The sequence below is a fragment of the Pelodiscus sinensis genome, chromosome 11 (assembly GCF_052426305.1).
Source record: "Pelodiscus sinensis isolate ZL-2025 chromosome 11, ASM5242630v1, whole genome shotgun sequence".
NCBI lineage: Eukaryota > Metazoa > Chordata > Testudines > Trionychidae > Pelodiscus > Pelodiscus sinensis.
In genome coordinates, this window is record NC_143062.1 from 11288004 (window position 1) to 11303828 (window position 15825).

A 15825-nucleotide genomic window follows, 5' to 3' on the forward strand; every position below is an offset into this window, starting at 1 on the left:
TCACTGCACAGGCTTACATTGAGCTTAAGTCAATTCAGAAGTATACATGCACATTTGAATGCATTTTAATGGTGTTCATGTGGATGAATCTGCTAAAAATCATCCACGAAACTAATCTTGTAATTGAAGCATGCAAAGCTACATTAGATGTTAAGAGGGATAACATCGAACAACTTCTTAAAGATATTCAAAATATCAATGGGATACAATCCTTTCCGAGTCCAAAGTAGTAGCACAGGGTATTGACATTTCAGCTGAGTTTTCTACCAATCACAGCCTAACATCTCAATCTGATGCAGAAAGGCACTCTCGAGTCAATTTTTTTTATTATTATTGACTCTACCAAATCTGGTTTTACACATCGATTTGAGTCACTCCGACAAATTTTTACCCTTTTTGGATTCCTTTGAGAGTTCAGAGAACTAAGTGATGAAGATCTATATTCAGCGGCTGAACAGTTTCAACAAAAATACAACAACAAAATTTCAAGAGGTCTCTGTGACAAAATCATCTTCCTGAAATGTATACATTCCACTAACTTTAAATCAGACTGCAAGCCAAAAGAACTGCTTCAAGAAATATTTGATCTCCGCTTGTCGACTGTATTGCCTAATACCACAGTTTCATTATGTATTTTTGACAGTCTCCCTGCATCAGTGGCTTCAGGTGAATGTTTGAAACTAAGTAAAGAAGTATCATCATTCTACAATGAGACAAGAGCATTTGAATGGTCTTGCAATGCTTAATTTTAACAGTGTTGTTGCACACAACAAAGCCAGACAAGCATTCCTAAAATGAAGGGTTTTGCTTGCAGTGGAAACTCACAATTAAAGTTACATTTTTAATATACATGCTATTGGCATAATGACTTAATTGCAACTAAATAAATGTCTCAAGTGTTCATTTCAATTTTTTTTGTTTGTTTTGTTTTAGTATGACCTTGTGGATGAGAAGTTCGTTACGTCGGGTGCTGGGCTGGGGCCACTCCAAGTGGCCCAGGCCTCTGTCATTCTCTGAGAGTGCCTGATGATTCCCCATTTACAATTCCACTTTGAGAGCTATCAGATATCGTCTTTTTATTCAATTTAATGTGGGCCTTGTCGACTTTGGATCATTCTAATTTCTTTATCAAAATATTGTGTCGTAACAAACTTGTGATCTTATAAAAATCAAATTAATTTGATGAGATCTTCTGTTTTCCATAAAGATGTTAGCTGTATTAATTGTATTGCTATCCTTTATTCTACATATGTCCATCAATTTCCCCAGCATCAACTTCAGGCTGCCAGACCCATAATTACTTAGGCTGTCCTTGCTAAGTATTGGCACAGCATGAGCTTTTCCCGGTACCCTGGAATTCTGTCAGTGTTCCAAGACATTGAAAAACAACATTGACAGTCCAGAGAGCTCCTCAGAAAGTCCTTTTAAAGCTTTCTGATGCAAGTTATTATGACATGTCAAGTATCTAGCTTTAGTGGCGGCTGTTTATAATAACCATTTGAGTTATTGTTGGAATGAAAAAAGTTTCATCACTTTGGGTGGGCAATCTTTTTGGGGAGGGTCCTCCAAGTTTTTGGAAAGTGGTCAAGGGCCGCACTTTTCTGTGGAGGTGTTGTGGGGTCTAGGGTGAAGACTGCATGCAGAAGGGCGCATGAGGTAAGGGACTGGAGTGCAGGAGACAGTGTGGGGTCTGAGAGAGAGTTTGGGTAAAGGAGTGGGTTGTGACCTGAGTCAAGAGATGGGGGTGTAGAGTCAGGGAGGGAGTGGGGGGTGCAGGAGAGGATTCTGGCCTAGGAGAGGGTGTAGGGAGGGTGCAGGGTCTAGGAAGGAGTTGTGACCTGGATCAGGGGGGTGCAGAGGGTTTGGAAGGTGACTTGAGGGAGGGAATTGGGGTGCTGGAGGGGCAGGGGTGCCAGAAGCAGGATCTGGATGGGAGGCGCTTATCTAAGCATCTCCGGCCTACAGCATCACAAGACAGACCAGGCTCCCTGCCTGCTGCAGCTCCAGAACACGGCAAATGCAGCCTGCTCCCTCCACTTGGTTCTCAACTCTGGGAAGTTGTGATGGCCCCCCTATCTCCCAGACCAGTCTCTCAGCTCCCATTGGCTGGCTGTTTCTGGCCAAAAGGAGCTGAGGATTGGGCTGGGGGCAGGGAGATCACTTGAAGCCTCCCCTTCTCTCTGGAGTCACACGGCACAGCCCTGCATTTAAAACAGAGGCTGCTGCACACCTGGGGGTCCCAGAAGGGGCATCCGTGGGTCAGATCTGGTGGCTTGTTGGGTGTGAGAGGTATCTTGTCCACCCCTCATCTATATACATCATCAATTTTTTTCCACAGATGCAGAACAATTATAATTGCTGACCACTTCTGATTTTTCTGACAATTTTACAATTTCCAACAGCAATGTGACCTTCTTTCTTGAGTATAAGTTGGAGGCTTTTAAGGCCTCTAGTAATCTAATACCTGCTCTAATAAGGGGGAGGGCTAGCTCAGTGGTCTGAGCATTGGTCTGCTAAACCCAGGGTTGTGAGCCCAATCCTTGAAGGGGCCATTCTGGTATCTGGGGCAAATCTGTCAGGGATGGTACTTGGTACTACAGTGAGGGCAGGGGACTGGACTCAATGACCTCTCAAGATCCCTTCCAGTTCTAAGAGATTATATTATATTATATTATATTATATTATATTATATTATATTATATTATATTATATTATATTATATTATATTATATTATATTATAATCAGACCTCAATTATTATTGACATTTTTCTCTTTAAATTATTTTTCCCAATTGATGTGTTCATAATTGTTTTCAGCTTTGTGAAAATGGTCCCTTTAAAGTACCAATTATTACTGGTTTAGAGGTTATTCTATTTGCACGTAACAAATGTTACCAAGTCATGATCACTTTTATCCAATTTACCCCTTATTATGAGTTCTGTGACCAGTTTCTCTTTAATAGTTAAGATGAGATGAATGGACTATAAGGTGAATAGAAAGCTGGCTACATCATCAGGCTTAATGGGTAGTGGTCAATGGCTTGATGCCTAGCAGAGTGCGCCCCCAGATTGAGGGAAGTGATTATTCCCTTTTGAAGCCACATCTGGAGTATTGTATCCAGCTCTGGGCCCCACACCACAAAAGATTATGGACAAATTGAAGAGAGTCCAATGAAGGGCACCCGAAATAAATAGGGGGCTGAAGTTTAAAATAATAATACACCAGAATACATGACTGCTTCTTGGCACAGCTTCTTCTGGGACCCACAAAGGGAGAGTCAAGACTACAGGCTTTTGTCAACAAAGGCTTTGTCGACACAGCTTCTGTCGACAAAGAGCGTCTAGACTACATCCAGTTCTGTCGACAAAGCAAGTTGCTTTGTCGACATGACAGTGTAGACGCAAAGGACAGTGTAGGTGCAATAAAGCCTTCTGTCGACAGAACTCTGTCGACAAAAGGCGTTATTCATCGTAGAATGAGGTTTACAGCAGTCGACAAAACTGCCAAATTTTTAAAAAGGGAACCACACAAGAATGAGGGCAGTAGTTAGAGAGAAATTAAAAAGATCAGCCATATAGGTGAAATTCCTGCAAGCTACCTGGAGACTTCTTTTAACACCATAATTGAGACTCACACTCAATGTATCTTCCAAATAGTAAAAAGAAAAGTCAGAATACAAAAGACTGTTACTAAACAGCAGAGTAATGGAGGCCATCAGAGTGTGATTCAAGTCCAGGTCCAATGCCAACCATAGTCAAATAATAATATTTTGATGTTTTGCAGTGTAGAGGTCTAAACTCCAGTACAGGGCAGTACTACACACACACACATACTAGAAAGTATTTTATAGAATATCAGTAGATGATATTCTATAAACATGAGTTTCCTATAAAAATTAAGTATCTGAGGGGTAGCCGTGTTAGTCTGAATCTGCAAAAGTTTCCTATGGCACCTTATAGACTAACTGAAGTGTAGGAGCATAAGCTTTCGTGGGCAAAGACCCACTTCGTCAGATGCATGTGACCTATAAAAATTAGTGTTTCATAGCATTAGTGTTTCATAGCATTTTCCAGCAGGCTCTTGGTTGTATATCTCTAACAGCTTACTTAAAAGAAAGTCTATTGGTGTTTTTTTAATGCAGCTCTTAACTTGAATAGAAAGACTCAAGCTGAAATTTTTAATATATAATGGAGAAGAGCACATGCAGTTGAGCTATTTACCACCATTTTAATGACTGAAAGAATTGGGCTTGTTTAGTTTCGAAAGGAGAAGACTGGGAGGCTACATGATAGTGGTTTTCAAATATCTAAAAGGGTGTCACAAGGAGGCGGGGAAAAATTGTTCTCCTTGGCCTCTGAGGAATGGACAAGAAGTAATGGGCTTAAATTATAGTAAGGGAGGTTTAGGTTGGACGTTAGGAAAAACTTCCTGACTGTCTGGGTGATTAAATACTGGAATAAATTGCCTAGGGAGGCAGTGGAATCTCCATCTCTGGAGATATTGAAGAGCTGGTTGGATAGACACCTATCAGGGACGATCAAGACAGTGCTTGGGCAAGGGACTGGACTTGATGATCTCTCGAGGTCCCTTCCTGTTCTAGTGTTCTATGATTTTATGATTACTGACTATTGTCTGTCACGCTAATTAAAATGAGTTGTATGCACATAATCAGGCAGAATTTGTTCCAGAGGCACTGAGAGCACTGAGAAGAGAGAGTGAAGTCTGCCCAGCAGCCTCAGCTGACAGCCAGTTGGTTTTTAGCTCATGTGGTAGAGGCTCCTGGCTTTAGCTTCAAAGGTCCCAGGTTCAATTCCACCTGCCAATGACCTGGGCTTGTCCGCTTTACATGCGTAAAAGAGGAATAAAATTACCTACGTCCATTTCCACTGGAATGCAGAGCAAATCAGTGAAGGCAAAGATGTGGGGGGAAGTTGCTGTCATTGTATTTAGGAAGAATGTTCCTGTCATTGTATTTAGGAAGAACGTAAGTGCTATTGAAAGGGGCCAGACTGAAAGCCTGAAGTATTCCATTTATCCAGAAAAGTATAAGGTACAAGTGGCAGCAAAAGTGCAGGATTTCCTCCTCTGTACTTCCTGTGTTGCACAGCTCAGATTTGAAGGCACCATTTCAAAAGATGGGAGAATCATTCAGTTTCCATGGCCCAACCAATATCTGATAGCAACAAACAATTTTAACTACGTATTTTTTTATACTTAGTTACCGTTTTTCCAGTAATTGTTGAATGGTAAGATAGGCCCAGAGCCTCTCAATGTAATCCCCAAATATGTACTCCTGTTCTTGGAGAGCTTGAGCTTTTTCTTCAATATCTATTTGTTCAGTAAATGTCACATCATTGTTTGCCTGTTAGGAATTGAGAAACTGCTGTTTACAAAAATTAACATTTTCCCACCACTGCATAAAGGTATTTTAATTAGGAATGCATTTTTATGTACAGAGAAATTTAACTGGATAATCAAATTTCCTTTTCAATCAATGGCATATCAAAGCATGAAGATTTAATCTCCTTTTCCAAAATTCATAGTAATTCATCTCATAGTGGGATGCTTTTGAATGATCACATGCCCAACGTACTGAAACACTAAACGGCTAATATGGGATATTTGGTAAAAGGTAGACCCCTTCTATCAGGCCTACCACATAGAGAGAGACACACGTCAGTGTTACAGGAGCCATTTGATAGCCTGTCTACCATTTTGCAGCAGGTAAAGAAAGAAGTTGGGTATTTTTGCAAGTTTACTTATTAACTGGATGGTGTCCATTTTTCTTTTGTTTTAGCTGTGATTATGCAACTACTCTCCATAAAGTAAGACCACTGACATATGTCACACATATTCCAATTATAGCATGAGGATGCAACATCCTCTTATTTGGTTTTGTTTTGTTTTCTTCAGTTTTCTGGCATGACTCAAGCCTTGATATTTTATAAATCAAGCACCTAAAACAAAAACACCTCAGGACCAATACTTATGCCTTGAGCTTTCACATCAGCCATAAAGGAGTCCAGTTCATTGTCTATAACACGTCCAGCCACCACGATTTCAGAACCATCATAGTAATGATTGAAATTGTTCTGAGTTAATTCAGATATTGCATTGGTAGGGTAATGCAGTTGTACTTCTAGAAGCATGGGATTGGCCACTTCTTCATAAAAACTCTGCATGGGGGGGGGAAGGGGAAACAAATCTAAATACATATCTTTTCTTTTCTTTTCTTTTCTTTTCTTTTCTTTTCTTTTCTTTTCTTTTCTTTAAGTTAATCATGTTTCCCTGGGTTCACCTCTAGCAGCTAGAGTCTCAAATTCAACTGAGTTAACTCTGTTCTAGACCTGGAGCCCATAGGAACTCAGGAAACTATAGGCAAGTAGCACATACTATTACGAGAAACAGGACTATGTAGCACTTTAAAGACTAACAAGATGGTTTATTAGGTGATTAGCTTTCGTGGGCCAGACCCATTTCCTCAGATCAAATAGTACAATTACAAGGGCATCTACCTTTTAGTAGTTTCATTAAAGCTGCCAGAAAATCAAAAAAGTTCAGCATATCTGATTCCAAATAAGGATACATGCCATGCACTAACTCTCACGATAGACCAGGGGTACCAACTAGTTAGAGACAAAGAGCCAAAATAGCGGTGGATAGAGTGCAAAGAGACACGTATTATATATTAATTTTTATCTATCTATCTATAGAAAGACAGAGAGATATAGTACACAAAACGTAGTGATGAAAATAACATTGCAGGAAATTTCAGAAAAAAAACAATAAAAAAGTCTCTAGTCACTTAAAAAATTCATGGCCAGTCCATAGATCTTCAGAAAACTTCACAAAGAACAAACATCAAATTAAAAAAACAACGCTTTAAAAATGCAGTAATAGTCTCACACTAAAAAAAAAAGCATCCCTACCATAAATTTAACACTGCTGCCCTATTATGTCCTGTGAGTTTTTTAAAATTAAACTGAACTGAGAAGTAAATTACCACAATTTGAAGTGCCTGTTTCACTCCAGCTTGTTGATCTCTGGTCTGGTTCCCTCATTTTTTTTTACTTCTGAAGATTATGGCTTTTTTATAGTTCTAAAAATTCAGGTCTGTCCCAGACTGCAAATATGAGAGGTTCAAAAACAATAAGGGAGAGACTCATATTTCAGAATAATTGCTTCAGCCTGGCAAACAGTAGCCTTTGAATTCTCTTTAAAGAAACACAGTGTAAACCAGGTACTGTACATGCTGATTCTTTTTTTGCCCTGGAATTTAAATATGACATCTGTGTTGGCTGCCTTATTCTGCATCCACAAAGACTTTGAGTTTAAGGTGCTACAGCCCTCCCCCCAACTCTAATCCGATGCCCTTCCCCGCCCGCAGAACCAGGCAGCCCCCAGCTCCCCCACTTTAAGCCAATTCCCCTCCTCTCTCCCAGAGCCAGGCACCTCCAGCCCCTCCCCCCACTCTAACCCAAAGCCCTCCCCTGCCCCCAGATCCAGGCACCCCCAGTCCTCCCATTCTAACCCAATGCCCTCCCCCTCCCCTAGAGTCAGGCACCCCTCTCCCATTCTAACCCAATCCTCCTTCCCTCCCCCAGAGCCAGGCACCCCCAGACCCTCCGTTCTAACCCAATCCCCTTCCTCTTCCTCAGAATCAGGCACACTCCCCCACCCCCACTCTAACCCAATCCTTCCCCCCACCCGCTCTAACCTAATGCCTGGGTCCTGGAGCCAGCATTGCCACACGCTTCTCCCTCCAGGCACTGGGTGTGTGCGCAGAGCAGCTGGCCGTGAGCAGCTGCTGGGGTGCATACTCAGAGAGGCCGGCCGTGAGCAGTCGGGCCATGGGGCTCAAAAGCAGCAGGAGTCACATTTCCTTAAACAAAGAGCCACATGTGGCTGGAGAACTGCGGGTTGGCCACCCCTGCTCTAGATATACTCACATCCTCATTGGTGATGGTAGAATTCCTCTACCTTCTCAAAGTCTGTCATCCCTGGCACGGATTGATTGCAAAGACGGGAGTGGTTGCTGCTGGAGTTTCCTGTAGGAAACTCAATTTGCCTGCTCTGGGCACCCTTCTTTATACTGTGATTCTGTCTATCCCTACGTTCTGTGTATGCACATACCACACTGTCCCTCTCTTCCGTATTGGTCTATGTCTCCTGGGGTATGTCTACACTACCCCGCTAGTTCGAACTAGCGGGGTAATGTAGGCATACCGCAATTGCAAATGAGGCCCGGGATTTGAATTTCCCGGGCTTCATTTGCATAAGCGGGGCGCCACCATTTTTAAATCCCCACTCGTTCGAACTCCGTGCCGCACGGCTACACACGGCACGAACTAGGTAGTTCGAACTAGGAAGCCTAGTTCGAACTACCTAGTTCGTGCCGCGTGTAGCCGCGCGGCACGGGGTTCGAACGAGCGGGGATTTAAAAATGGCGGCGCCCCGCTTATGCAAATGAAGCCCGGGAAATTCAAATCCCGGGCTTCATTTGCAATTGCGGTATGCCTACATTACCACGCTAGTTCGAACTAGCGGGGTAGTGTAGACATACCCCTGGAGACACAAGAGACCTTAGAGTCTATCGGCTATGTAGATTAATGTACCACCTTCGTCTCACAGTTATAAGCACATTTTGCTGTTATTGCATCTTTATGATTTAAATTTAATTTTCCCAATTCTACTTTTGCAATATTACCAGTTCTTGCTTCTTTGCGCAAAATCTTAGGGCACTAGGTTATTTCCAGGTCACCCACTTATGCCATATCTTGTATCCAAAGTCTAATATAGCTATGCTAACGTCTCGCAGGCCTCAGCCTACAGACTTCTTGCAGTTCAGCTTCTCTGATCAATTATCTAGTTTTTCTAAATATTACTCAATTTGATACTTCTATGATCCTATAAATCAATACTGATTAACATATAATGAGTATATAGAACATAACATATAGATTAATTATAATATCACACAAGAACTCCATACCTAACTAAAATCATTGGCTATGTTGTGCTATGTACTGCTGCACAGGCATTCAAATTTGGCCTAACAAAGGGCTGCATTAGGAGCTAGCCAACAGTCTGAAAGCCACACCTAATTTGCCTTCACATATTCTATGGAGCCCACAGAAAGAAATAGTCCCAGCATACAAAATTCCACTTTGAATCGAAAAAATGCGGCTATTTATATTGATGTGAAAACTGCATGTTGAAAACATTGCCTTTGAAGGCAGTGAGATCTGGTTGATAGAGAAACAGACTAGGCATCCCAAAACCTAGCTTTGCAGGTGAATTGCTCTGAGACCCTCTGTGATCCACTTAGCTCAGGTACCTAAGTTTCTCTGTATTAGCTAATGAGGATAAATAATGCTTAGCGCCCCACCCCCAGAGCCTTGGTTAAAGTGCTTTGAAATCTATATATAAAGAGAGAGTGTTTTATTGGGGGGGGGTCGTGTTTTTAATGGCAGATCACTCTGAAGGGACTCAGTGGATAATTAACTAGATATGGTGATGGGAGTTGAAGATCCTAAACAAAATGGAATAGAATAACACTTCTGAATAACCAGAAAAACATTTAGTCTTATTTCTTATGGTTGAGTTTTAAAACTCATTCTTAGAAGTTTCCTCACTATATATTATGCTTGATACCATTATGTATGTGTTTACTAATATTACTCATTAGTTATGCTGGAACAGTTACCTCATCAAAGTTTTGTAACTAATATCTGCAAGAGTTACAAGAGTAGGTGGTTACTGGGTGGTTATATTTCTTACCTGTAACTGCAAAGCTGAATCGGAATCCTCATAAATACGGCGCGCCAATCCATTGTTTTCCAGTGCCATCTTCTCTAAAAAATTATAATCCATATCGTAGCCAAAGGCGAGGTTATATAAGGAGAATCTTCCTTGAATGGCATTTTTCACATTGTCTTGAATTTTTCTAGGATTAATTTCTCCTGCATTAAAGACCAGAAAACAGTTCAATTTTATGGAGAGGACTCTTTCCATTTAAGGGGCATATCTGGAAAAATTACTATTACATGGTTAAAATATGTGAACAAAAATTAGCATAGAAAATACAGAAGCCTAGAGAGGAAAGAGATTGCAGGGAAATCTCAAGTGCACTTGCAGAGGTCTGGCATGTAGTTGTTGCTGATTGGTTAATTTTTTTCTGTTTTTAACTTGGGAGCCAGTTAAAAGTTCTTAATTTAAAATGAAGACAACTAAAAATGAGAAACCATAATGTTTAAACACTTCCAAAAACTGTCTCAAAATTCAACCAAATAGACAAGCATCAGCAGAATAGGAAAGAATAGCTGCCCTAAATCAATTGCCTTGGTCACCGTGGGAATTCTTTGCTTTCTGGACACTCCTTACGACTGCCACCTGACTGATCAAAGAGATACATAAAAAACAACAAGTTGAGCAGCACTTTATTGACAAAACATGTCGATGGTATCATGCTTTCGTAGGCACAACCCGCTTCTTCAGATGAGTGGAGTATTAAAGGTCCACTTCCAAAATAAATAGTAAGGGGTGGAGAGAAACGGAGGGGGGGGGGGGGGAGCCAATTAGGTGTTCATGTTACATGAAGCTGATAGAGAAGGTGCAAATTGTTCTTAAGTACCCATTGTTTAGTTTTTTAAGTCATGAGGATGTGGAAGGGAGTGTGCTAGCCAGTAATGTCTTTGTTCATACCTTTGTGATGGGTCCCAACCCTGTAAATAAAATTAAGTTCCAAGGCTTCCCAGTGTATTTGGCTTATGGATTTGGCCTGAAACAATAGGGTGACTTTGAGATCCATTAATGAGTGCCCGGGCAGGTTAAAGTGCTCTCCAACAGGTTTCTGTGTGTTGCCTTTTCAGATATCTGATTTGTGTCCATTCATTCTTTCCCGTAGAGACTGTCCAGTTTGGCCAATATACATGGCAGAGGGGCATTGCTGGCAGAGTTATATAGTTACAGATGCTTGAACCAAAAGTGGCGTGCCCAGGGCCGGCCCACAACATTTTGGCACCTGAGGCAGGGAGCTCAAATGACAGCCCCATGCTCCCTTTTCTCCTGTCTGCCTGTTGTGTCTCTTGTGCCCTCCTTCCTCCAGCACAGCACTCCATCATCTCTGTGCATCTAGAGCAGAGAGAATACATAGGCACCAGCAGCAGACAGTTTTCTACACTCTGGGTCCTCGTGGCTCCCCCCCACAGTCTGGCACCTGCGGCGGCTGCCTCAGTTCACCTCATGGTAAGGCCGGCCCTGGGCCTGCCCACAGGCAGCATAACTACAAACACTCACCGCTAGTGGGATTCCCATCAGTCAGCATTATAACTGTAGAGGAGCTTCTCTCAGGCAAAAGCTTGCCCTGGTGAGCTTCATTCATCATTTTAACTGTTCTTATTAAAGCATCATTTATGTTTGTAGCTGCAAGAGACATGACCACAGAACACAAGAGTGAGCACAAGCGTGCACCATTTGCCACTGGGTGTCAACTGAGCATGTTTCAACGCTCACCAACAGCCTATAGGTCCCTCTAGGAAGGATAGTGTTGACCGCTTCCACTCACAACTATGCGACAGTAGCACAGACACAGAAAAAAACATCCAGAGTGGTTTTATTCTAGCCTGGGGGTGCTCTGATCTGTAACAGCTTCAGAGCAAACAAGGGCGCAGTCAGGTTACTCCTGCTATTGCTTTCTTCATGTTTACTGGGCATGTCTTTGTAAGGGAAGTTTCTAACGGGAAACCAAGCGATATGTGCAGGAGCATTGGTGTTTGTCTTATGACCGTGCTAACTGTAGCCATTTTTAATTTGGATCACTGTATTATTGCAATCATGCTAAATTCCTGGTTTTATGCAACCCCCCTTAGAACATTGGGACAATGCTGTAGATCCCTCTTTGTTCCATCCTGTGGGCTGGGATTCTTTCAGTCACCATGCTTCAGTCTCGGATCTAACACCAACTCAGCCCAATCCTCACACTCCTTTATGCTCATGACCCCCTCAAGCCCTCTGTGGCTTCAGACTCTGTTCCCATGCCCCATCCAGATTCTTTCTTGCCATCTTTCTCAGACCCAGAAATCCCTTCCTATTCTTTTATTGCCGATATCAATTGTCCATCAGAAAATACATCTTCCATTTCCTCTTATTCAGATTCATCGTTTATCAAAGTTGTGATTTAGCTGATTAGCGAAAACGTGGTTTCATCATGCCCCTATTTGAGATCTTTGGAGGAAAGATGCTATGGAAGGGTATGTCTACACTACCCCGCTAGTTCGAACTAGCGGGGTAATGTATGCATACCGAACTTGCTAATGAAGCCCGGGATTTGAATTTCCCGGGCTTCATTAGCATAAAGCTGGCGCCGCCATTTTTAAAAGCCGGCTAGTGCGAACGAGGCATACAGATAGTTCGGAATAGCTAGCTAGTTCGAACTATCTACCCGTGCCGCGTGTAGTCGCACGGCACAGGGTTCGCACTAGCTGGCTTTTAAAAATGGCGGCGCCGGCTTTATGCTAATGAAGCCTGGGAAATTCAAATCCCGGGCTTCATTAGCAAGTTCGGTATGCATACATTACCCCGCTAGTTCGAACTAGCGGGGTAGTGTAGACATACCCTAAGAGAAGAGTATTACATGAACTAATATTGGAGAAAAGGTTAAAAATTAGAGATATTTACATCCTCTGGTTCGTATAGACTTTACAAACGCCTGTGCTTCCTTCAGATTATCTAAGGTAGCTTTGACTAATTGTTCCTTCCAGGGAGTTATCATACTATCAAACATGATAAAGTTGAAGTGGTCATTCTCTTTGACATCATCTAATATTTTGAGGAGCGCTTTCTTTGTCTAGAATAAATAATAAACACTGTTAAAAGAAACACACGACCGCATGAAATCTGAAGATTTTGCATATTGTATGATAGAGACAGCTGGCAATAATGATTATATTTAGGTTACCTGATGCTTTCCATAAGAAGATATTTTTGCAACCTTTTTGAGAAGTTTTGTTGTCTCCATTGTTTACCGTTGAACTATGCAATTTGGCAGGGAAAAGTGCACAGGCTAGGGAGATGTGTCTAGTTTCAAAGGTCTCATGACGTTCTATTTCGGTATATGTTAGGGTATGTCTTCACTGTAGAGTTAACTGGGGTTCTTATCTGGGTGTTACCCTCCACACACACACACACACTCTCCCTTCCACCATACATAAAGACTTCTCATCATTTCATGTTGCTTTAAACTAGGAAAGAATCAAAGAAGTGATGGGATTCAGAACAAACACCAATGGGATGTGTCCCCAGAAGTCCTAGCACCACACAAGGGGTAGTGCAGCTCCAGGGGTGATCCTAGCTCAGGCAAGGGTTTCCCATCCTGAGAAAAAAGTTGAGATTTTTGAAAAATATTCCAGTCCCAAATTGTGGCAAAAAGTCTCAAATGTTCACAGATCAATACTCTGAGGAAAAAAACATTGATTTCAGCCGGTCAAAATGCTTAATGTCCATGCTGTCAAAATGTTTTAAATTGAATAGGTCAATCAAAATGATGTTACTTAATGAATTATTTTTCATTGTGAATTAAAAGAAAGTTTGACTCAAAAAAAAAAGGGGGGGGGGGGAGCCTTACATGCAAAAATGTCAGAAGTAGGAAGTTTGGACAGTATCAAAACAATTCCAAGTTTTTCTTATCATAAGTTGGTCTAAACGAACTTTTTCTGGTGGGAAAGTTTCAGGACGAATAAGCAATTTTCAATTAAAAACATTTTGCTGAAAAAATGCCCAACCAGTTCTAACAATAGCCTGATATTACAATGTACATATTTATTTCCATTCTTAAACATGCATGTTAGGAATGTTTATCCCCTGCTCTGAACACCTCTTACAAGAGTGACAAACACAACCAACAATTACACTGCACTGCTAAACTCCAGTGCCCACAATTCTCCACATGACTCCACTACGCTACAAGTCTCAGATGACAACCCCCGTCTTATGCTCTTTCCAGCACTTTCCCAAATGCCTCAGCAAAAAGACAGACCTTACACTATTTCCAGAATGTAAACATGGGTGTAAAGAGGAATTCAAAATATAACATGGCTAAAACAGGGAAAGAAATCCATGCAGCTCAGATTTGCAGAGCATAGAAACGAAAGCATTCAGCATGCCCGCAGCATGACCCAAGTAAGTTTGTTGCCAGAGTTTTGACCCCAGACCTCAGTTACAAAATGGCTGAGACCTGGGAAGTAATAATTACAGAGTTAATCTTAGATGGGAAGAGCATTGTGGCTAAAAATATAAGGAGCATATAAAAGGCCCCTTTTCATTTCAAATTCTTGTGTCAAAGCAAGTGGCTTTTAAAACTGGAGTAGAGTTTACCTAGTTCCACTTTGCAACCTCATACAGTGTTTTGTTCTGTTAGGATTTATTAACATGATACAGTTGTTTAGCCGACTGGTGGTGGAACAGAGTATAATAGAAAAACCTAAGCCAACAGTTGTGTGCTAGAAGCTAATAGAGCTTTGTGGCATTTTGAGTGATAGTAAAGTACTATCTAGGATGGTTTATGAAAGAGATCTGGAAAAAAATCATCCGCAAACTCAGTCCTCACAGGTAAGACTTTAGTAATAAAAAATAAACTCTCCAACTTTGTTTGAAATTGATTAATCTGTCTTATTTGATTTAAAGAAATGTGCTGTGCCAAGGAATATCCTTTTGTGTGCTCAAGTTTCTGATGAGATACCTGTTCTAATTTTCGACCCATCATTGAGGAACTAATGTCTATGACAAAAATCACATTCTTGGGCACTCTGGGGAGATTCGCAGGTGCAAAAAAATGCACAAAGTATCCATTGATAATCTGAAAAACAAAGAATATGATGGACATAAGAACCTTCTGGCTGCGCATAACACTTGCACGAAAGCAGGAGCCAACCTTGAAATGACTTACATGTAATTAACATTGCACACATGAACTCAATGGGGCTCAGTGACAAAATAGTGTGTGAAACTCTTTGCAGGATTAAGGCTTTAGCATCCCTTGATCCCCCTGTGGTGTAGTGTTAGTACCTCGTTGGTTACTATGCTTGGGCTGTGGGGGACCCCTACTGGCAGCTGTCTGTAAGCACGGCCCAGCAGGGGGTGCCCTACCGCCCCAGGGCGGTGGCTAAAACCAATTCTACAAGGTAAGGGAAGAGGCTGAGCAAAGGAAGTGTGTGCGAGGGGAAGGGGCAGTTTTTCAGGCAGAAGCCATGAAAGAGAGAGACTGAGGAGGAAGCTGTGGTTGTAGGGGCCCAGTCACCCCCATCTCAAGGGGGTCTATGGCATCCTGGCCCTAATTCTTGTAACCAGATTACATCTATGCTGTGCTGTACCCTGGAGAAGCAATAAACTCCCTCTAGTCTACTGGCTGGTGGAGTCTGTGCCTGCGGTTATGGGGGTTCAGGATTGGGCGGAACCCCAACTCCCCATCACACCCCCAAACCACCATTTGACTTTACCTGTAAATTGCCTGGGGAGTCTCTTTTCACATCATATTTTATAGTAAAATCTCCATCCAAGAAAGATGTTGAGCAGTTCTTGCATGTTTGCTGTTGATCAATGGTTGGCTTGAAAGACACATGGCCCTGAAAAGCAGTAGGTTAGAATAAAAATTTTTATACAATTACTGAAAAAAAACCGTTAAATATATTTTTCTGCCACATAATTCCCTAAAATATGTCCAACTATTGCATCCAGTAAGCGATGTAAATATTTGTAGCTAGACACAAACCCCATCTTGTTTTTCCACGAACCCCATCTTGTTCCCCTCCCCCACAGAGAGCAAGAGA

At 41.8% G+C, this 15825-nt stretch overlaps 1 protein-coding gene across 1 annotated transcript in view; it reads right to left on the minus strand.

Annotated features, from left to right (window-relative positions):
• The window catches only part of LOC102453009 (inter-alpha-trypsin inhibitor heavy chain H3-like), a 48566-nt gene that overhangs the window by 16437 nt on the left and 16304 nt on the right, over window positions 1–15825 (minus strand). Inside the window, exons 7-13 of the mRNA XM_089781076.1 lie at window positions 15496–15621; window positions 14739–14855; window positions 12680–12848; window positions 11300–11425; window positions 9782–9963; window positions 5974–6177; window positions 5224–5363 (exon numbers count right to left, since the gene is read on the minus strand). Coding sequence (XP_089637202.1) covers window positions 5224–5363; window positions 5974–6177; window positions 9782–9963; window positions 11300–11425; window positions 12680–12848; window positions 14739–14855; window positions 15496–15621 — 1064 coding nt within the window. The remainder of the gene's footprint in view (window positions 1–5223; window positions 5364–5973; window positions 6178–9781; window positions 9964–11299; window positions 11426–12679; window positions 12849–14738; window positions 14856–15495; window positions 15622–15825) is intronic.